The sequence below is a fragment of the Sceloporus occidentalis genome, unplaced genomic scaffold, assembly GCF_023333645.1.
Source record: "Sceloporus occidentalis isolate IW3139 unplaced genomic scaffold, rSceOcc1.0.p SCAF_3, whole genome shotgun sequence".
In the NCBI taxonomy this organism is placed as follows: domain Eukaryota; kingdom Metazoa; phylum Chordata; class Lepidosauria; order Squamata; family Phrynosomatidae; genus Sceloporus; species Sceloporus occidentalis.
In genome coordinates, this window is record NW_028316983.1 from 105,148,763 (window position 1) to 105,172,544 (window position 23,782).

The window sequence follows — 23,782 nt, forward strand, 5'->3', positions numbered from 1 at the left end:
TGTTGGGGATTTGTAGTTTCTTGTGGCACCAGAGCTCTCTCTGAGAGAGAAGGCTAAATGCCCCACAAAGCTAGAGCTTCCACGGTGTTGGGGATTTGTAGTTTCTTGTGGCACCAGAGCTCTCTTTGAGAGAGAAGGCTAAATGCCCCACAAAGCTAGAGCTTCCACGGTGTTGGGGATTTGTAGTTTCTTGTGGCACCAGAGCTCTCTCTGAGAGAGAAGGCTAAATGCCCCACAAAGCTAGAGCTTCCACGGTGTTGGGGATTTGTAGTTTCTTGTGGCACCAGAGCTCTCTCTGAGAGAGAAGGCTAAATGCCCCACAAAGCTAGAGCTTCCGCGGTGTTGGGGATTTGTAGTTTGTTGTGGCACTAGAGTTCCCTCTGACAAAGAAGGCTAAATGCCCCACAAAGCTAGAGCTTCCACGGTGTTGGGGATTTGTAGTTTGTTGTGGCACTAGAGTTCCCTCTGACAAAGAAGGCTAAATGCCCCACAAAGCTAGAGCTTCCACGGTGTTGGGGATTTGTAGTTTCTTGTGGCACTAGAGTTCCCTCTGACAAAGAAGGCTAAATGCCCCACAAAGCTAGAGCTTCCACGGTGTTGGGGATTTGTAGTTTCTTGTTGTGGCACTAGAGTTCCCTCTGACAAAGAAGGCTAAATGCCCCACAAAGCTAGAGCTTCCACGGTGTTGGGGATTTGTAGTTTCTTGTGGCACCAGAGCTCTCTCTGAGAGAGAAGGCTAAATGCCCCACAAAGCTAGAGCTTCCACGGTGTTGGGGATTTGTAGTTTGTTGTGGCACTAGAGTTCCCTCTGACAAAGAAGGCTAAATGCCCCACAAAGCTAGAGCTTCCACGGTGTTGGGGATTTGTAGTTTGTTGTGGCACTAGAGTTCCCTCTGACAAAGAAGGCTAAATGCCCCACAAAGCTAGAGCTTCCACGGTGTTGGGGATTTGTAGTTTCTTGTGGCACTAGAGTTCCCTCTGACAAAGAAGGCTAAATGCCCCACAAAGCTAGAGCTTCCACGGTGTTGGGGATTTGTAGTTTCTTGTTGTGGCACTAGAGTTCCCTCTGACAAAGAAGGCTAAATGCCTCACAAAGCTAGAGCTTCCACGGTGTTGGGGATTTGTAGTTTGTTGCGGCACTAGAGTTCCCTCTGACAAAGAAGGCTAAATGCCCCACAAAGCTACAGCTTCCACAGTGTTGGGGATTTGTAGTTTGTTGTGGCACTAGAGTTCCCTCTGACAAAGAAGGCTAAATGCCTCACAAAGTTACAGCTCCCAGAATTCCATAGCATTGAGCCATGGCAGTTAAAGTGGTCAAACTGAATCATTTCTGCAGTGTGAATGGCCTCTGAAATATTGTGCCTTCTTTGTCAGAAAAGTCTGGTGCCACAACAGACTACAAATCCCAGGGTCACATAGGATAGCGCCGTGACAGTTAAAGCAGTGTCAAGCTGTGTTAGTTCCGCAGTGCAGATACAGCCACTTTTCAAGGGCTGTGCAGAGAAACTTTAGAAGACCGAAGTTTTTTAGGAGAGGGGTTAAAATCAGTGCATTAAGGGGGGGGAAAGCCCAAATTTGATAATTTTAATTACAGGAACAAAGGAGCTCCTTGGGATTCTGTTGGTATCTAAAGTGCCACACGGGGGTACATCTACAATGTAAAAATAATGCAGTTGGACACTACTTTAAGTGCTCTAGCTCCAACCTATGCAACACTGGGGTTTGTAATTTTATAAGGTCTTTAGCCTTCTTTACCAGAGAACACTGGTACCTCACAAAACTACAAATCCCATTCATCTGTAGGATGGAGCTTGGGGCGTTAAAGTGCTGTCAAACTGCAAGTCACACTCTCTCAGCCTCAGAGGATGGCAATGGCAAACCCCTCTGAAGGAAACTTGCCAAGAAAACCCTATCATAGGGTTTCCTTAGGGTCGCTGTAAGTCGGAAATGACTTGAAGGCACATAACAGACACCACTTTAACTGCGACTTCGTGTGAAATTGTTCTGTGTAATTACGCAATTTCCCCGAGATATTCATGGGATAAAGCCCCGATCTCCTTCGTGTGATAAACTCCATAATGCCTTGGACGACTCTAACTTTAGTTCTCAGTTTTATATCTTTACACTTTAGGATCTTGTCTAGTTCTTTCATGGCCGCCCTTCCCATTCCTAGTCTTCTTATTCCTTGGCTGCAGTCTCTGTTCTGAACAATGTTTGATCCAAGGCACAGGGAACTATCTGATTTCCTCATTGTCTAGGGTGAATTTACGTAGATCCTTCACGGTCATTATTTCCCCCCCTCTTTATGTTCATCAGCAAGCCTGCCTTTGCACTTTCTTCTTTGATCTTCCTCAGTAATTGTTCCAAGTCTATGGTATTGCCAGCATATTGTTGGTGTTCCTTCCTCCTATCTTTACTCGCCTTTCTTCCAAGTCTAACCCTGCTCTTCATATGATATTTTCTGCATATGTTGAACAAGTGCTGTTCATGCATGGTCAGTAAAGGACTCTAGAGGCAGCTGCTGTTCACCTTGCCCATTGTAGGGATGCACTCACAGCTACTGTAAGTAGAATTGGCTACAGTAGAATCCCATTCTTTCCAAGCTTGAACTGTACTGCATTGTTTATTAGATACGCAACAATATCCCAACACTGAAAGTCTGCATTTCTCAAAGCCTCCTTCACCATCTTCCCAATGCAAACTCTGCTTCCAGCTGTACACAGTACAAGTGGTCCCTCCACATTCACTGGGGTTAGGGGTGAAGGACCCCCGTGAATGTGGAAAAACCACAAATAAAAAAACACAACACTATTCTTTTTACTTAAGAGAACACCTCTCTAGAAATCTCCAGGTCCTGCAGTGCAAGTCTGTGGTCAATATCAGCCAGAATTTGATCATAGAATCATGCTGGAGGACCTACAAATGCCCAGAAAGGGGTTTTCTCTAGGAACATCTAGGTTCTCCAGCACAACTCTATGGTCAACTAGCAGATTTGCACTGGATGAAGATTTATAGAAAGAATATATTAATCAAAACCGCAAATAAAGTCCAAGTGCAAATGTGGAAGGCTAACTGTACAGTGACAAAAAAGAGCAGTGATTGTTGTGTGCCTTCAATCTGTGACTTATGGCAAATCTATGACAGGGTTTTCTGGGACTGAGATTCAGTGGATTTCCATGGCTGAGCTGGGAATTGAACCCTGATCTTCAGGGTCATAGTCCAATGCTCAAACCAGTACACCACACTGACTCTCTAAAAGGAGGGTTGGCTGGGCATAAAAAAGCTTTATAAGAATTAGTTTCTCTGTCAGAGGCTTTGTTGACTGAGGTCTGTCTGTTCAGGTTGAGTCTCCCTCATCTGGAATTCCGAAATCTGAAATACTCCAAAACCCAAGATTGGATTTCTCAGCTAGGTGGCTGAGATAGCAACATCTTTGCCTTCTGATGGTTCAGTGTACACGATTTTTGTTTCTTGCACATTACTGTATTTTAAATATTGTATATAAAATTACCTTCAGACTATGTGTGTAAACTGTATAGGAAAAATAATGGAATATACAGGAAAAATTGAGGGTTTAAACAGTGACAATTGCACAATTGTGATTAACGTTTTCACACACATCATGATTAAAGAACCACTATCCTGGGAATAAATTATATATAATCCAGTTTTGAGCCCAATTTAACTATAAACTCTCTCTCTCTAAACTATAACTGTGTGTGTGTGTGTGTGTGTGTGTGTGTGTATATATATATATATATATTATAACTCTCTCTCTCTCTCTCTCTCTATATATATATATATATACATATTATAGCTGAGATTACATTTTATGCCTGTTCATTGAATTTTAGGTTCAATTCACAATGTAGAAATAATCGAGTTTTGAGCCCGCTTTAACTATAAACTCTCTCACTCCCTAAATTATAATTCTCTCTTTCTCTCTCTGTAAAAAGCTATATGTGTGTGTGTATATATATCTGTATATGTGTGTGTGTGTATTATAACTAAAGCTCAGATTAAATTTCATGGCCGTTTATTGAATTTTAGGTCCAATTCACACTGCAGAAGCAATCCAGTTTTGAACCTGCTTTAACTATACACACACACACTCTCTAACTATAGCTCAAATTAAATCTCATGCCTGCCCACTGAATCTTAGGTCTAACCCACACTGCAGAAACAACCCAGTCTGACACGGCTTTAAGTGCCCTGGCTCAATGCTAAGGAATCCTGGGGACTGTAGTTCATTGTGGCACCAGAGCTCTCTGACAGAGAAGGCTCAATGTCTCACCAAAACTACAGTTCCCAGGATTCCCTAGGGCAGTTTTTTTAAAAAAAGGGTTTAAAACTGGATTGTTTATTTCTGCAGCGTGTTTTGGGACCATATAATGTGGGTTATGCCTCTGGGCCCCCAATAAAGGCGCGAGGCCTCTGCTGCCATCATCATCATTTCCCCCTCAGTCAGGGTTCAGGAAGCAGGGCCTAGTCACTACTACTACTAGGCCTCTCCTCCTCCTCCTCCTCCTTTCCCTGGCATTGCGCAGCCTCACTAGGAACAAGGCCTGGGCCCCGGTTGGGAAGTGTCTGCGGGAGGAGGAGGAAGAGGAGGAGGCCGGCTTTCTTCTCGCCCTCCAGGGCCAAGGAGGACCAGACTCAGGCCAGGCCCAGGCAGGCCCTCCTCGCCCGGGAAGAAGATGCTGCCCCTGTCCATCAAGGACGATGAGTACAAGCCGCCCAGGCTGAACCTGCTCCATAAGGTCTCCGGGTGGTTCAGGTGAGGGAGAAGGCAAGGCAAGGGTTGGAAGGAAGGAAGGAAGGAAGGAAGGAAGGAAGGAAGGGGGAAAGAGATAAAGGGAAGGAGCCCCCCTCTCATAGGAATGAATGCAACATTCCTGCTTCTCAGTCCTGCCCAAAATGGACTCTCTCTGGAACCTCTCCTGGACTGAAGGATGAAATGGAGGACGTGCCTGGTTATCTTCCTAGAAATAGGAAATAGGAAATCCATGCTTCTCAGTTCAAAATGGAGGATCTTTTGGGACCCCCTCCCCTTCCTGGGCTGAAGGATGAAATGGAGGGTGTGTCCTGGAAATGGAGGACGTGTCTGAGCTGGAAACACTCCTAGAAATAGAAGAGCCCTGCTTCAAAATGGAGGACCATTTGGGAACCCCTCCTGGACTGAAAGCTGAAATGGAGGATGTGTCCTGGAAATGGAGGATATGACTCGTTATCTTGAGATGAAAGCACTCGTGGAAATAGAAAACCCATGCTTCTCAGTCCTGCTCCAAATGAAGGACATGCCCTGCATGCATCCAGAGCATGTCCTCCCTTTTGGAATCCCTCCTGGATTGAAGGATGAAATGGAGGACGTGTCCTGGGAAAGGAGGACGTGCCTGGTCCCCCTGAGGAGGGGTGGATGGGGGGGGGGGGTTGCCTAAGGCTGGAGTTGGGGGGAGACTGGCTATTTGGGGAAAGAGGAGGGTCCAGGAATGTGTGAGAGGAGCAGGACCCTCCAGTAGCCCCCTGGGATGGTCTCCTTGAAGGAAAGGGTGGGCTGGAGGGAGGGATGGTGGCCTTAGGAGCAAATGTTGGAGTCATTTGGGAATTGGGGAAAGGGACCATGAAGAAAACCAGGATGTTTCCTAGGATGCAACACATGTGTGTAACGTGTGTATACCTGTGTGGAGATTGTGCAGGTAGACGTCCAATTTGCCCTTGCAACCCCTTGGAGAGTCTGCCTCAAAGCTAGGAAAGGGGGTCTTGTGAGCATGCATATGCCTCCTGTGCACACATTTCTCTCACACCAGGAACCCTGCTGTGGGAATACTGGACTGATGTTGTTGTTGTTGTTGTTGTGTACCTTAAAGTCGTTTTCCACTTATGGCAACCCTAAGGCGAACCTATCGTGTGGTTTTTTTGGGTAAGATTTGTTCAGAGGTAATTTGCCCTGAGGATGAGAGAGTGTGACTTGTCCAAGGTCGCCCAGTGGGTTTACATGGCCGAGCTGGGATTTGAACCCAGGTCTCCAGAGATGACCTGAAAGCACATAATGATACAGGTAATTGGGTAGGTGAGGAGAGCTGGGTGCTATTAGTGTCTTTTTTAGCATCTTCTCCCAGAGGAGGAAAAAAAAGCCACCATTGCTTCCTTTGAGCTTTCATCTCTTCCTTTGAACTTTCTTCTCTCCTCCACTTCTAGGTCAATCTTATCAGACAAGACGTCCCGCAACCTCTTCTTTTTCCTCTGCCTCAACCTCTCCTTTGCTTTCGTGGAGCTGCTGTATGGCATCTGGAGCAACAGGTACTTGGGAGGAAGGCCAGGGGAGCATGGGAGGGAAACTTGGAGAGGCCAGGCCAAGGAAAGAGGCGGCGCTTCCCAGCTGAATGTCAAGTTCAGCTCCGCTGGTGTTGCCACGTCTCTCACTCTGGCCTCTGCTGAGGAGGAAGCTCTCCAGTTCAGGGTGTGATGATGGTGGCTGGGAAAGTCATCCGGCCTTTCGGGTTAGAAAGTGGGGTGGAAGGAAGGGATTTGGCTTGGGCTGTCTTATACATACATGCCTTCCTGGAGCAATTATTGGTTGTTGCTTTTTTCATTTAGAAGATCAGTCTTGCAAACCCATAGTGTTAAAGGTAGATTTTACACTTCAAGAAAGGAAAACAAATTAAGGTTTGGACAGAGTTGGAGGAGTCTATATTGAGGAAAGTTATTATTATTGCTCTTGTTGTTTGATTATATAGTTTCTTCCATGTACGGGTGCTTTACAAACAGTTACAGAATAAAACATTTATAACTTTTCCACTAATATAAAATGCAGTTTAAACAAACACACACACACACACACACACACACACTGCAGAATAAAACAAAATAGTACAGATAAGTATACTCAAGATAAAAAAGGTACTCTGCAGGAGTTATAATTTATTGTTATAATTAGTTTAATTTATAAAATTTGCAAGGTCAGCTGAAGTGTACTTGCTATACGTAAGATAAGATGTATAATGATGCATGGCAAAGAGAAGATCTATAGTGATGCAGGGCAATGAAAGCTTGACAGTTTACCATTACTTCATCAAACCCATGGAAGTGGCTCTACTTGAAACTGGAAATTCATTTCCCATTATGACATTTGGCCAGAAGTTGGTGGCACAGCTTGCCACAAAGTCACCCGCTGTAGTTGCTCATTTCTCCCTTCACTGTTCACATGCTGTATACTGGAACTTGCTTAAGGCCAAACATCAGTATGTGACCTAATTTTCCTGAGTGCTTCTACTTCTTGGAAATTTGAATTGATGTGTGACTTATGATGTAGTTGTAAATTTACTGATTTTATTGAATATACAGGCGTTTATATCTTTCTTACACATTTTGACTCTTAATATGAGACTACTTTCAGTTGTGGTTGGCATATTTGGCTGACTGTCTGATGTGGAAACCACAAGTTTGATACAGTCAGCCCTCCATATCCACAGATTCTTTATCAACAGATTTAACCATCCATGGTTTTAAAATAGTAAAAAAATATATAAATTCCAAAAAGCAAAGCTTGATTTTGCCATTTTATACAAGGAACACCCTTTTATGCGGCATTGTATATAATGGAACTTGAGCATCCATGGATTTTGCTATCCACCAGGGATTATGGAACCAACCCCCAGCAGATAATAAGAGCTCACTGTACTCCCATTTGTCTGGAGGTTTGGCTCTTTTATTTTAGCTTTAGTGTGGAAGAAAACCTGTGTCAGAATCTTGTTTACTCATTTAATTCATTCTAAACTGACAAGGGTTGCTCCCACACTGTAAAATTAATGTATTTTGATACTGATTTAACTGTCATGCAGTCTCCATCCTATAGATGTGTTGCTTGTTGTGGCACCAGAGCTCTCTGACAGAGAAGGCTAAATATCTCAGAAAAGTACAAATCCCAGAATTCCATAGCTTGAGCCATGGCAATTAAACTGGTGTCAAACTGCATTAATTCTGCCGTGTAGATGCAGCCAAGGACAATAATTCTTCAAGCAAAATCCTGGTAGATTTACTTTAATCTCAAATACACAAGGATTGTTTTACATGTTGCTTTCTCACCCCACTTCATTTGGATATATAGGTAACGCTATAGGAATAATACTGAATCTTCCTAACGTGTACTGTATTTGCAAAATAAATTGTCATATCATACATTGTTCACAGGTTATTATTATGTATTTGGCAGCTTTCTGCATGTTTTTGGATTTTGTTTTACATCATCCCTAGTCATTGGCCATTCTAGTTGAGGCTGATGGGAACTGTAGTTCAAAAAAGCATGGTTGGGCTGTATATTGCTCACTTTTTAGGAAAATTCTATAAATAAAATGAGTTTGAAGTTACTAGCAACAAAGAAACAAGCAAATAAACAAAAATTGGAATGAAGCCCATCATTTAAGGAAGAGAGAGGAGATAACTATTAATGCAATTGATTTCATATTTATTTCTTTGGCTGCCTTTAAAGAAGATTTATACACTTGGTTAATCAGGAACAATTAACACCACTTCATTTGTGATATTTTATAAAGATAATGCAACAAAGGCATTAATCGCTTTGAGCTGGAATTCATTAGGTACAAGTCTTGGAGCTGCTGTTATTATCAATGGATTGTAGAAATGCTTGGGAAACATGGCAGCTTTTAAATGTATATGGAAAATAAAGACCAATATGGAAAAGGCAGACAAGAATTTGATAATGTATTTGTTACGACAGTTTCACCATAATTAGACAGAAAATTATGCTGGTTGTGTATCAGACAATGTATTATTATCACCTAAAATAATATTTTAATCATGTAAGCGTGAGTTTACATAATATTAGACATTAGAGTTCTTCACTGTTATTCACTGAAGCTAAATAGTGGGGTACGGAATTAGATTTCATGAGATTTAATGAAGGATGAGAAGGCAATGGCAAATCTCCTCTGCACAAATCTTGCCAAGAAAATCCTGTGATAGGTTTGTACTAGGGTCTCCATAAGTCAGAAATGACTTTAAGGCACGCAAAACACACACACACACACACACACACACACACACACACAGAGGATAGCTTTAAAATATGATGAGACAGATTCATGAAAGCAAAGTAATCAGTGGCTATAATTATTGTAGTTACATATAACCTCTACCTGAATACCAGTTGCTGGGAAATATCAGTAGGAAGTGCCATTGCCTTCATGTCCTTTCTGTGTGTTTCTTATAGACATTTGGTCAGTCACTGTGGGAAGTGATAGCCTTTGGACTCAACCATCTGGGTTTTCTTATATTGTACCTTAATACAGGATATCTAACTTTTTTCCTATAATGCAGTGATTCCCAAACTTTGGTCTTCTGAATGTTTGGGACTTTAGCTCCCAGAATTCCTGACCATTGGCCAAGCTGACTGGAACTTCTGGGAGTTGTAGTCCAAACCAACTGGAGGACCAAAGTTTGGCAACCACTGCTACACTGTGCCTAAACCCTGAAGCAGAGTCAGCCAAGCTTCAGTAGTCCTCCTTGGCATTATAGGGTGCCACCTTCTGGTGAGTCTTACTGAGTGGACTGCCTTCTTCTGAATCTTGAACCTGCTGAAGTTTTTGGAGATTGTCCTGGCAGTTGTTTGGCAATTCCTGCCACTTCCCCACCTCCAAAGCTGTGAATTTGTTGGGCAGCTGCATTTACTAGCTTGGATTCTTGGAGATACTTGGCCATGCAGGGCCAAATCAGTTGCCTAGCATCCTCATGCAGCAGCAACATCCTGCTGGTTATTCCTGCTTTGAAGCAAGAATGACTTGTTTTAATGTAAGCGTTAAATCCTTCAGCTGCTTTCTCACTAGCCTTGCCCACATGAAAAAAAAAATGTTGTTAACAATGTGTTGTTAAAGTGCCATATTCTGAAGGAATGTACAGTGCCTTCAGTCAGCAATGCCCAAGCAGCCTCACTTCTTTCTCTGTCTTCTCTCAGGGGAAAAAAAGTGTGTGGGGGGGAGGTAGGGGATTTGAGTGGCTTTCAGCCACAGATCTGAGCTTGACATATTCTACACTGGTCATTAGAATTTCTGGCTTGGTCAGCAAACAACATCTTCCACAGGTGTGACAAGTCCTGAGTGTAAGAATTGTCTGTATATATGCCACACACTTAGTGAATGGTGTAAGAAGGAATATGTTCTATGACGGTCTTTAATATTTTATTTGCTTCTAAATGTAGATTACATCCATGGATTACACATTAGTTTAATTCATCCTATATCTAACATATTCTGGACAAAATCTTTGTTTTTAGACTTTTTTAGCTCTCATGTTAAGTCTTCCTACTCTATTGATACATTTATACTGTGTTTAATAGTAAAACTATGCCCTCATAAACCTCTCCATAGAATATTGTTTATTTTGGGTCCCATGAATTCTTCAATCTGTATAATATGCTATTATTGTGTATGCACATACTCTTTGAGCTTTCTCGAGTTTCAATATATCTTTACCTGTACCTTTGTATCAGAAAGGGTGCACAGATAATTCCAAGTCTTTCTGGCCTCAATAGTCCTTGTTCTCTTATTTGCAGTTCTGTAAAGGTTTTCACTACTGTGTTTTTTCTTGTGTGGGCTGCCACATGCTTCTCTAGCAAATAATATATTCTTAATATTCTTAATATTCATGATCAACTGTTTCTTATGTGTTGGGTGTCATGATTACTATGAAGTGTGTGGCGTAAACCTAAACAACTGGTAAGATTGGTTGATAGGAAATCTGACTCTGGCACTTTAAATAGTTTTCTATGTGTTAGCTAGTAGATTTTTTTCTAAGTTAGTTGAGCAGACTAGAATTCTCAAATGAGCTAGATACTATGGGTAGATCCTTATATCTTTACTATGACATATATATGTGTACACAGAATGATGTTTTGAAAATTAGTAGAGACTCAGGTGACTTATAGTCTAAAGCAATATTGGCATTACTGTGAATGAGACTTATTTATTTTTTATTATGTAATGTGTCCTCTGGCACCCACTGTGCCTAACTGATTTTTTCCTTTCCCCCCTTTTTTCTTTTCCAGTTTAGGTTTAATATCAGATTCATTTCACATGTTTTTTGACTGTACAGCTCTGTTAGCTGGACTGGCAGCATCTGTAATTTCTAAGTGGAGATCAAATGATGCTTTTTCCTATGGGTAAGCAATTTTTAATAGATGAAACATAGATGTTTTGTTTGTTGACTCATAAACCTGTTGATCATGTATGAGAATATGTGCAATTTCATTACAGTATGCTGTTAAGGAAGCTTCACAGTGAATAGTTCTGTTAAAACGAGTTAATGAAATTGGACTTTAAATATTTCTACTGTTGTCTAGCCAAAGTAAATGCAAAATACGCTGTAGTGTACTGCTCTTATGCAGGACATCCACTTGAGAATTTCTTGGTTCATGATATTAAACTAATCATGTCAGACTTTTGGGCTGTTGGTGAATTTTAGAATGACTACCCTTTCTCACCCTAAGAGAGATGTGCTGGTTTCAAGAAATTTAAAGGGACCATTCTTTTTCCTTGGGTTAAAGGTAAAGTTTTCCCCTTTGACAAGTTTGTCTAGTTGTGTCTGACTGTAGGGAGCAGTGTTCATCTCCGTTACTTAGTCAAAGAGCCAGCATTATCAAAGACATTTCTGTGATCATGTGTCCAGCATGACTGCACAGAACACTGTTACCTTCCCATTACTATTTATCTACTAGCACTTTTACATGCTTTCAAACTGCTTGGTTGACAGAAGCTACCACTAGTGATGCGACATCATTCTTTCATGCGACACTTGGGTCTCAAACTGCCGACCTGGTGACCTTGCAATCATCAGAGTTGGCATCTTAACTGCTATGTCATCAATGTTTTGTTATGCACCTTCATGTAGCTTGCCTGAAAAATGTGATAGTGGTGCTGTGTTGCTCTGTATTGTTTTTGGATCTGACTTGGTAGATGCCCACAGCCTAGTCTGTTATAGAAAATAAGGCTATACTTTATGGCTGTTTTTGAATGTTCTAGTGAGGTATAGCAATCAAATTTGTTACTCATAGTGATTTGCATATATTCTTTGGAAGCTAATCCTGGAACCATCTTTACTGACTTCATAATGTCACTAACAGAAATACTGCTTATGTATTGTTAGGAACAGATATGAAGCATGAACGAATATGAGTGTTTGCTACAAGAAAAAATTATTTGTATGTATGAGAATTTATTTGTTGAGAGGTTAGGTTTGAGAATAGCAGTTGACCTTTTGATAAGACTTGAAGAATGAAGGACTGTCCAGTTTCACATATGTACTGCAGAATAGCTAATTGTAGATAGTGCAAAAATTCTCTTTTGGTTACTATGATGTTGACTTTCTTCTACTAAAGCTGTTATTTAGTAAATAAGAGGTCAAGAGGGATTTTTTTGAGTTATCTGGAGTGATTGCTCCGTAGCAAAGTGTGATGTCTGCTCTTTTGTGTTGGCTTGTAAGGGGAGGGGTTGGTAGACCATGCTGTGGTGCAAGGTTGTAGAATACCAGCCTGGGGACCACATACAACTCTGAAATCCTACATTTACAACCCTTCTGGCCCCCCAGATTTGATTGTTCGGTGAGCCCATTTTGGCTGATTGGGTTTTTCTCTCTCTCTCCTAGTGGCTCTAAATACCAGAAAACCTCTTTCCAAAACATTTAAATGCCTAATGCCTGGGTGTTGTTGTTGTTGTTGTTTTGGCTGAACATGATGACCTCACTTCTGGTGCTCTGCAACACACAGGTGCAGCCCACTGGGGAAGAGGGGGTGAAAATTTTCCCCAGTGCAGTTGCCCACCCCTGATAGCATGTGAGGCAAAGAGTTGGCAGATGATCTGTTTGTTTCAGCTTAATGACATCATAACTGTAAAGGGGAAGATTGGATGTTCAGCAGGACTTTTTGAACCTTGTTGCTAGTTTTTCTAGATGATTCTGTAGGTCAAGTTGCAGAATGCACATGTTTGCTAAACATACCCTCATCAGTTTCACTTCAAAATAAGTTTAAATGAGTGTCTGCTTCTGTCTTTAAAAGGAGAGTGTGCAGAATTGGAGGGAACACCCTACATTGTCCCCTTCTTAACTTGTATCCCACCTCTAGTAATTCTGCTAGGGAAAAAGGATTTTCAAGCAGTTGAGTGTGTGAATGTAAGTGGAGTGTGGATTTTTTTCCTTCTGTGCCCTGTTCAGTGATAAAAAGTAGACATACATGGCAACCCTACTATCAAACTGGAAAAATATGACCATATGTGAAATAAGAAATAAGAGGCAAGAAATAAGAGGTGATTTCTGTTACCCTTCAGGAAGTGAAACCTGCTCCATGAGAAACAGTGCCTAGCATGCTATTTTTGACCTAGCTAGTTCTGCTCTTAGGTTAGTAGAGTGTTGAAGCCAGGGAGAAACACAGTGAGATCCTATACTTGTTTGTTGAAAAAGGTCTGTTCCATCAGAAAAAGGAAAAATTGATCCCGAAGATGTGCACATTGTCACATTCAGGTGATGGTGAGCCTTTCATGATGCTTTTGTAATAGGTTCGCCTGCTCCTACATAGCTTCAGTAAATGGCAAACCTGTGCTAATACCTTAGTTATAGTACAGTGGGACCTCGCCATCTGCAGATTTCAGCATCTGTGGATGGCAAGCCCCGTTGTCCCAAATGGCAATGCATGCATGCATGTGGCCGCGAGCATGACATGCTGCCATTAAGGACAGTGGGACTTGAGGTCCCACGTTTTTTCATATCTGCGTTGGAGGGGGGTCCGGAATGGATCCCCCACGGATATGAAGGTCCAACTGTACACACATACAAAGACTATGGCTAACAGTCTGTACTGCAGTTATAGATTCATAACATAGAGTTAATTTTCAGGTATGTAATTTTCAATAGTGTTATGTATACACAATTCTGGCACTATTGCCTCAGTTATAAATGTCCTCTGAATCCTGCCTCAGGGACACAGTTGAGTGTGGTGCTTCATAATGGCACCGTTAGCTCTCTTCTGCCCCTGCGCCATGGTGCAATAAAGAGGTCGCTTCTCCCGATCACATTGCAGCGGACTGGCCCTGTCATTCTGAATCACTCCACTCAACTGTACTGCAGACTTCCATCACATGGAACAGCTCCCTGGGGTTTAAGGTGGGATATGAGGGTTGATTCCTTAGGTCATTTGTAGCTATATTTGCATACTTAAGAAATTGATGAAGGATCTTGACCTATAGTTCTGTGATACTTAACTAGGAGGAGCCCCAATGATGACATTTGAACTTAGAATCATAGAGTTGGAAGATACCACAAGGGTCATCCAGTCCAACCCCCCCTAACATGCCCTCAGTGTTGCTTGGGGCCTTCAGATTCTTTGACCATTGTTTCACTGCCTCTTAAAAGTAAATTGCCTCTCATGGAAGTCTCCAGAAGCAGTCATTCAACTTTTAAATAGGTGGTGACCTCCAGATACTTGTTAATATTCAAAAGTATCAGTTCTCAGTTTTCAGGAATGCCTAGGTCTCTCTCATCTCCTAGTTTTGGCAGTTTGTGCAGCCCTTGGACAGAAAACTGGCCCCTGCATCCATCGTAGTTGCCCATTCCTGCACTAACAAATTTAAATACAATAGATAGGACTGTTCTCTTCACTCAGTGGGTTGACGGTTCTCATACTGAAAAACTGAATAATATTAGAGGGGACTCTGGGTGACATAGCTTTCATGTGAAGCAAATGTGGTTTTGTTGTTGTTGTTGTTTTTTGTTTTGTATGTGTAGCTATACTGGCACTTGAGGAACAGGCAATTCACCTTGCTAACTTCTTGTTTAAAATACGCCTTCAGGGAAGGTTATCCAGCCAGGGGATACTCTGTGTTTGTCGCTGTTAACAAAAAGAAGTAAGACATGAAATGGCTATGGATATTGCACTAGGGCAGAATAATATTAGATCATGGTTTTCTTTATTTTTCCTAGGTATGTTCGAGCAGAAGTGCTAGCTGGTTTTGTAAATGGTCTGTTTCTGATCTTCACAGCTTTCTTCATTTTCTCTGAAGGTGTTGAGGTATGTAATGAAAATTGTTATAAAATATTTTCCCTCATAAATAAAGATATTTGTGTAGCAGAGCCTTAGGGTATTTATTTGTAAGCAAATCCCACAGTACTTAGTGGAATATATCTTTAGATTAGTAGTATGTTTATATGGTATGCTTATCATTAACCAAGTTGTATGTGACTGAAACTCAAGATTAGAGTAGCATAAGGTGGAAAACAACTTGGAATTGATATAAAAAGCCACAAGTATTTTAAAATTTTCTGCACTAGTTTCTGTGATGACTAGAAGTTCTGTGGAGCCAGCATGACTAGGTTAATATTCATTTCCCCCTCATTAATGGTCCACCTGCTTTTTAAACCACCCAAAACAGTGGCCATCAGTACTTCTTAATCAATTATGTACTGTGTGCAGAAATACTTAATCTGTCTTGAATCTTCTGCTAGTCAGTTTGATTGGATAACCTTAGTTTTAGTATTGGAAGATTTTTTCCCATGAAAAAATTATTTACTGATCTATTGTCTCTGATTTCCATATAGAATGGCATTATGCTTTTCTCAGAAGTGACATTTAGAAAATACAATAATAAATGATAACTGTAAATCTGAAATATTGAAACTTTCTGCTTCATTTTTGTAGAGAGCACTTGAGCCTCCAGATGTACATCATGAAAGACTTCTTCCTGTTTCTATACTTGGTTTTCTTGTAAACCTTGTAGGAATTTTTGTGTTTCAACATGGTGGACATGGCCACTCCCATGGGTCTGGTAAGATGCTTAAACAATAATTCATCCTAGCAGTTACCTTCGTCTGCAGTTGCAGAAAAGAGCCTCATGCTGTGGTGTTGGATTCAGTATTACGTCCCGTGGGTATTGCACCCACGCAATGGCAAACCCCTCCAAACAAATCTTGTCAAGAAAACTATGAATAGGGTTGCCTTAGGATTGGTATTAGTTAGAAATGACTTGAAGCCACGCAGCCGCAACAACAACAAATTACAAGTGGCAAGAATTCCTTCTTGTGAGAAGGGAAATGGAAAGCTGTTTCTAAGATATGACTTGTATTCACACATCAGCTAAAAACAAATATCTTAAAAACATTGTTTGATTAATAAATTAAAACAAATACAGTTAATTAAAGTTTCTTTTAATTGTGTGACAACTGATCAAAGGTATTCCTTGTTCCAGGGTCAGTGGTAGATGTTGGTTACCATTTAGGGCAGTGATGGCGAGGTGGCACTCAGAGCCCTCTCTGTGGGCACATGTGCCATTGCCCCAGCACAGAGTTTGCCAGAGTTTGTTACTAGAAAGCCAGAGGGACATGGCACTTTGCAATAAATAAGTGGGTTTGGGGTTGCAGTTTGGGCATTCGTCTCTAAAAGGTTCACCATCACTGATTTAGGGGCATTAAATTGTCTGTTTTAATTCCTGGCGTCGTGTGGGTGGAGAAGGGAAATTACTCAGATTTTTCTGCCTTGGATTTTTTTTTTTTTTTTACTATTTATGGCCTGTTTTTTTCTCATTTGATGTATGTAGAATAATTGATTAAGATTTATTTTGAGAGATTAGACTTAATTATGATGAAACAAAAAAAAAAACTTTCTAAATTCCAATTTTCTTTTTACAGGACATGAACATAGCCATTCACTGTTTAACGGGGCTCTAAGTCATGGTCATAGTCATGGTGGGCATGGTCATAGTCATGATTCCAAGCATGGCCATGGCCATGGGCATTCTCATGATCATAGCCATGGGCAAAGTCAGGATTATTGTCATGGTAAGTGTGTGTTTGAGGCAGCCGGCTCACCTTTTTGCTTGCATATATTGTCTGTGTAAAACCAGGTTAATTACAGGATCATTTCCTCCCATGTAATCCACTCAGTATGCTCAGGTCCTCTGGCATCTACTCCAGAGAGCCAGGATTAGGTTGGCCACAGTCAGCCAGAGGACATTTTTTTCAGTCGCACCTAGACAGTGGAATGACCTGCCAGAAGAGATTCGACAGATGAATATGCTGTCTGAATTTAAAAGAGATTTAAAGATCAGTCTCTTCTGGCATGCTTATACAGATTGTTTTTAAATTGTGAATTTTAAATGTGGATTGTTTTAATATGTGTATATATTTTTTGTTCTTTTAAATTGATGTGTTTATTGACTGATGTATTTTAACTGATGTGGTATGTCTGTTAATGGTTGTTGTTCCCCACCTTGATCTATGGGGAGAGGCGGGTAAGAAATAATAATAACAACAACAACAGCAGCAACAACAACATTGGTGTGGATACATCAGCTCAATAGAAATTCTTTCCTTACATCCTGGCAACTCTTGGAGTTCCCCCAGAACCAGCTCTGAAGGATTTCCTGTTCTTCTACTGCATGCTTTTGGAGTTCATGGAAGCTGCAGTGTTCTGTCAGCAGAAGTCATGCGTTGGTTTCTGCCCATTGAAAGATGTTTGGAACTTTCAGGATAGGAGGTTGGCCAAGATTATGTGAAAGTGGTTGAATGTTGTGATTTGGCACTATTTTTCTCGGGCTTTGATACATATCTTGTTTCAAGAGAAAAATGACAAAGGAAAAATGAAATGCATAGCTATAGGATGGGGGACACTTGGCTGAATGAGACTACATGTGAAAGGGATCTAGGCGTCCCAAGTAGAACACAAGTTGAACATGAGTCAACAGTGCGATGTGGCAGCTAAAAAGGTCAATGCAATTTTAGGCTGCATCAATAGAAGTATAGTGTCTAGATCAAGGGAAGTAATACTGCCCCTCTATTCCGCTTTGGTCAGGTCCCACATGGAATATTGTGTCCAGTTCTGGGCACCACAATTCAAAAAGGACATTGAAAAACTGGAGTGTGTCCAAAGGAGGGTGACTAAAATGGTGAAGGGTCTGGAAACCATGCCCTATGAGGAACGAGTTAGGGAGCTGGGGATGTATAGCCTGGAGAAGAGAAGATTAAGAGGCGATGTGATTGCCCTATTTAAATATTTGAAGGGATTTCATATTGAGGAGGGAACAAGGTTGTTTTCTGCTGCTCCAGAGAACAGGACCTGGAGCAATGGAAAAGAGATTCCACCTCAACATTAGGAGGAACTTCCTGACAGTAAGAGCTGTTCGACTGTGGAACACACTTCCTCGGAGAGTGGTGGAGTCTCCTTCCTTAGAAGTTTTTAAACAGAGGCTGGATGGACATTTGATTTAGATTTTTTGCATGGCAGGGGGTTTTGTGCGCTGTCAGGCACGTGCCTCTACCAGCAGTTTCTGTAGAAACTGGAGGGCTTCTAGCTCCTCCTCCTCCTCCTCCCAGTGACCAAAAGAAATAGCTCATATTTTTAAAATTTTAAGCTCTTACCAAGCAAAGTAGACACAGAAAAACCAGGCTCCCTTTTGCAAGGTGGAGCCTTCCTATTTTGAAGAGAACAGTTTTTCGCTATATTCTGTACATAGTGAACTATATCACGGTAAGAAATTGAAATGTGAGTGGTATAGCCAAAGGACAGTTTTGACCCTTGGAATGTTATGGGACATTTCATGCCTTCTATTCTTAGTGTTCATCCTTAAGACCCTGAGTTTTACATGGTGTGGCTCTGTTTCACTTGCTTCAGAATTGTCAGTAATAGGAACAGTATATACTTAAGATACCACCCATTGTTTTGAAATTCTGTAGTTATACTCTGACGTGGTCAACAATTAGACCTTTCCATTGGCTGGGCCACCTTTCTTAATTTCTTCTTTCCATGGTTTACTTCCCCCCTTGTGTTAAACACAAAAATGTCTGGCAGTTTTATAAGATTCACTGAGTTCTCTTGTTTCTTTCCTCAGTGTTTTCGCTTTTTTAAAAAAGGCCATACAGTTATTTCCTTAAAGTGTGTCCAGCTCTATTAAGCTGAGGAGACCTGTTGTATTGTATAAGCAGTGGCTGAAAATAATGCGAGATCTTAAAATAATATACTGTGCTAAACAACAACTCACAAGCATTAAGAGAATAACTAAGTTTTAAATTCTTGTTTTTACAGATGAGCACCCCATTGAATTGGCTGGTGGATCCAGCAAACAGATTTTAGAAGGTATGTTGTGAATAAAGTGAGTTGAATTTCATAGTCTAGTGAAATTAAATCATAATATAATAATAAAAATATACTTTATTTGTATACCGCTCTTCTGGAATGATCAAAGCGTTTCACAGAATCTTTAAAAGCACACATCATAAAAACACGCATCATAATGTATCTATACAATTAAATACCAATAAAAACCAAGGCAGCGTATAAAACAAATACAAACATGGAATCTATCGATCGCAGTTAGCCATTTTTATCAGAGGAAACATTCTCTATAAAGAGTCCGGAGGATATGCTAACCGGAAGAGGTGGGTCTTTAAAGCCTTTTTGAAGGCATCCAATGTAGAATTCATCCGAAGCTCTTCTGGAAGTTTATTCCAGTACATTGGTGCAACAAAGTGTGAATCTTGAAGAAATAAACTTTATATAAGGTTTTGTTAGTTAATTAGCAAACTAGTGTGTCCCTGATTTGTCTTGTTCAGGAGCTCACAACTGTGGAAAGTGGTGTGTGTGGCTGGCACATTAGCCTCCAGGAAACCTTGGAGGATTGGAATTGTTGACATAAAAAGAAATCAAAATTTGTTTTGCCTCCAAATGCTTTGAGGGTGGGGGTGGGGTGATGAGGGCATTTGCATCGTGTCCGGGGTTTCAAAAATGGCCTCTTCTAGTCCTAAATTGGCACAGGGGTCCAGCAGAATGTCGTGGGATTACACCCCACGGCCCAGTAGACATTTTGCAACATTTTAGGGCAAAAAATATTTTTGTGGGGGGAAAATGGCAATAATTGTTTTTGACCACACATAGTGGAAATGCCCTCCATACCATCTAGTATATTTGGAGATAACTCTTTAGAAAACATTTTTCTAAAATAATTTTGGGGGGCAGAATTTTTTTTAATTGCTGCCAGGGGGGTCAGATGAGGTTCATGAGCTGCATCTTGCCCATCCTAGTCTATCTGATATCTGCCTTGTGTGTTATTTCCATAGCAATTGCAGATATAGACAACCATTTGCCAGTACAACTTACATGCCTGAAGTCTTCTTATTCAGAAGAGATTGCTATTCAGTAATAATCTTACATAGCTAAAATTCATAGTGATGCAAGTAATTTGGTCTTTTTAACCACATTGTTAATATTGCATTTTCAAAATAGTAAAATAAATAATAATAATTATTATGCTTTATTTATCTAGCACTGTAGATTTGCACAGCTCTGTACATACAAACAATAAAATAGATAAGAGTAAAATATATTTTCCCTTTCCTGCAGGCATATAAATAATGTCATAATGGAACAGTAGGATTTAAGTGAAGCCCCAACATAGTTTAGTGGTCTGGGCACTGGATGAGGACCTGGGATACCAGGGTTTAATTCCCCACTCATCTATGGAAGCCCACTGAGTGACCTTGGGCGAGTCACATGCTCTCCGACCTAGAAAACCCTGTGATAGGGTGGCCTTAGGTTTGCCATAAGTCTGAAACAACATGAAAGCACACAACAACAAGGATTTAAAGAAGGTTATGAGACCCGCTGCTGCTTCTCTGCATAAAGCATTGGTGTTTAAAGGAATTTAATACCTATTCCCATTGCCCTTCCCTTTTCATTTTGTGTCATGCCTTTTAAAGATTGTAAACCTGAGGACAGGGACCTGTCAAATTAACAATCTGTAAGCTGCTCTGAGAGGTTTTGTGGCTGAAGAGCAGGGTATAAATACTATAAATAAATAAGTTAGTTAGTTAGAAATAAGTTAAATTAAATAAATTAAATACTTTGCTCAATCAAATTGTTTAGACCATACATACTTTGAGCTTTCTCTTGCATGGCTAGAAGCTATGGCTTCAGAATAGACATGCATAGAATTGAATTATGTTTTGCATTCTCACAGGGAAATGACATTTGTATGTGAGGCTTTCAGTCATTTCAGCATAGCCTAGGAGCATGCTTTGCTTCCCTGGTGGAAAGGCTCACAAAGTAATTGCAGGTCATTTGTGCAGATACTGGAATATTACAATTTGACTTTTCTTAAATACTACTAGACCATTGTGATGAACATAAAAAAATTGGGAAATTTACAGCTCACAAGAACTGTGTTAAATTGGCTTCTTTTATGTGGAAGAATCTCTGTAATACAATATATTACTGTAAATAGAATCTGTGCAGTACAGTATTCAGAAAGGAAAAAGGGAAAGTCGTTATTTCTAAACCTAAATATATTCCTAGTAATAGAGTAGCAGAATTAGTGTGGCATAGTGGTTTGAGCATTGGACTATGACTAGAGACCAGAGTTTGAATTCAGGCTTGGGCATGAAAACCTACTGGGTGATCCTGGGCACATCATCCTCTTCCAGCCTCAGGAATACAGTGGCAAACCCACTCTGAACATAGTTTTTTGTGGGTTTTTGGCCATGTTCCAGAAAAGTTTCTAACTGACGTTTCGCCAGGAACATGGCCACATAGCCCAAAAAACCCACAAAAAACTATGGATGCCGGCCATGAAAGCCTTCAACTTTCCACTCTGAACAAATTCTGCCAAAAAACCCACAGAGTTTGCAGTAGGCTCACTGTAAGTCAGAAATGACTTGAAGGTACAACAGCACACTAGTAGCATTTCCAAAGAAGTTAGCACATTGCTCAGAGGCAAATAACTAAGGGTCATCTCCAGTTTTCCAGCATGTATGGATTTTTCTCTGGATATAGAATTCTAGCTACACACATAGAGAGAGATGAACAGTAAAATGAAAGTTCTGCTTTTTGTTGAAGTATTATAGTTTTCTTTCAGTATAGATATAAATTACTTTACATTTTAACCTCGGTGCATGTTAAATATGACAGAGCAGATATAAACGCATGGGTAATTCTGCAGTGTTGAGTGTGCCTTGATATTCATAACTGCGCAGGACAATTTTTAATTTTTCTTTTCCTGTGTATGCCTGCAGAGGGTGCCAGATCCTTTAAAAAAGCTTTTACATATTATGTTAAGTAAAAGTATCAGAACTTTATTGATATTTGTTATAGACTTCTGGTTCTTGTAAGTCAAAAATGACATTTCTTGTGAAGCTTGGTTGCACTCCCGCCTCCGACTTTCCTTCTGCTAGCTGGTAAAGCCTTTTTTAAAATTTACACAGTGTGTTGGCTATCAACAGGTTGTTGTCAAATCCACCTTCAATGGGGAGATTCTGTACTTGGATTCTCATTGCCACATTTTGAATGTTTTTAAATAGTTTTCAATCCGTGCTGTTTAAACAGAGTATTTTATTTAATTGTTTTAAATTTCTTTTCATTATACAGTAATACTTATTTTTTAGTTTTAATCTATGTTGTGAGTCACATTGGGTCCCCTGGTGAGGAAAAGATAAGGTATAAATGAAATAAATCCTATTTTTCCCCAATTTAAATTGTACTAAAGGCAATACAGGGAAGCTTTTAAAATCTTGTAAATGTCATTCTATCTTTTAATACTTTATTGGCTATAATATCCTTAGCTACCAGTAGAGGGATCCACAGGCTTAATTTTTGATGTCTGCTAAACATTCTCTGGGGATGGATTGGTTTGACACTTGCCCAGATTTGTGTGATCTCCTGGAACCGAAGTAGTTTATTTGGCAAAGGAATTTGTGGCTGGTACTAGAATAAAATAATAATACTTGCAGCACTTCAAAAAACACAAGGGATCTTGGAAGCTATTTTGTTGCATTCAGCTAGTAAAAATGGATAAGCTGTGGGTCATAGTCTCCCATATTTAATCTTATTTATGTCTTAGGCTGAGTTGCGTTATTTATTGTAACTAAGGATATGCTGCAACAAATAGCTTAATTTTGAAAAACAGTCCCCTTTCCCCAAATATTAGATGCTCTAAAGTATTATCATTTGGGAATCTTAAATATAGCCTTATAAACAGAAATATTTTATTTTAATGGCCTTGGGGTACCAATACTACCTATGGAACCCAGCCAAGAGATGCGCTATAGTAAATATTGTACATAAATCCATCCATGAATAGTAGCAACACATAAGTGAGTGTTATGCTAAATATCCAGAAAGCAAACAGTTGTCTGCTGCCACCTCAAGTGTCAGCTTAATCATTTATTTAAAGCCTGGTGAGATTTGATGTTGAGAAAAGATTTTTATACTACCTCTCACCTCACATGTTTTCTTGTAGGTGTATTTTTGCACATTCTTGCTGATACGCTTGGAAGTATTGGTGTAATCATATCTGCACTACTGATGCAGAACTATGGCTTAATGATAGCTGACCCTGTCTGTTCAATGCTGATAGCCCTGCTTATAGGAGTAAGGTAAGTGCTACAGCTCTTCATCACTTTTGAAGTGGAACAACAGGCTTCATAGACTTCATTGTCAACTGCTATAATTGTGCAGCAAGTTTTAACTTCATTGCTTACTGTTGTTTCCATCTTGTAGCAGCTAATTTTCACATCTAAAATATTTCTCCTGCAGGAGAAAGCTCTGCTTGCACATGTAATTTTGTGTATTATAGGCATGTAAAACAGCCTTTCCGGCCCACATTGTGAAACATCTTCTTTCTGTTTTGTGTGGTTTATATAAGCAATGTACTGTACTACTAAATGGAGCAGAATGGCCTCAAATTCAATGGAGCCCAGCCTGCTGGCACACAGTGTAGTCTTCACTGAATTAAGCTGCCAAACT

The 23,782-nt window shown here is 40.4% G+C and overlaps 1 protein-coding gene across 2 annotated transcripts in view; it reads left to right on the forward strand.

Annotated features, from left to right (window-relative positions):
- Positions 1–4,569: 4,569 nt before the first annotated feature.
- Positions 4,570–23,782, forward strand: part of LOC149316535 (zinc transporter 7) — a 40,586-nt gene continuing 21,373 nt past the window's right edge. Inside the window, exons 1-8 of one of the 2 annotated variants that reach the window (XM_089515769.1) lie at positions 4,570–4,777; positions 6,199–6,300; positions 11,060–11,173; positions 14,980–15,067; positions 15,695–15,821; positions 16,681–16,830; positions 19,073–19,123; positions 23,277–23,412. In XM_089515769.1, the coding sequence (XP_089371895.1) occupies positions 4,698–4,777; positions 6,199–6,300; positions 11,060–11,173; positions 14,980–15,067; positions 15,695–15,821; positions 16,681–16,830; positions 19,073–19,123; positions 23,277–23,412 (848 nt within the window). In that variant the 5' untranslated portion in view covers positions 4,570–4,697. Of the gene's footprint in view, positions 4,778–6,198; positions 6,301–11,059; positions 11,174–14,979; positions 15,068–15,694; positions 15,822–16,680; positions 16,831–19,072; positions 19,124–23,276; positions 23,413–23,782 lie in introns of those variants that run through there. The other variant, XM_089515770.1, reaches the window with a different exon arrangement.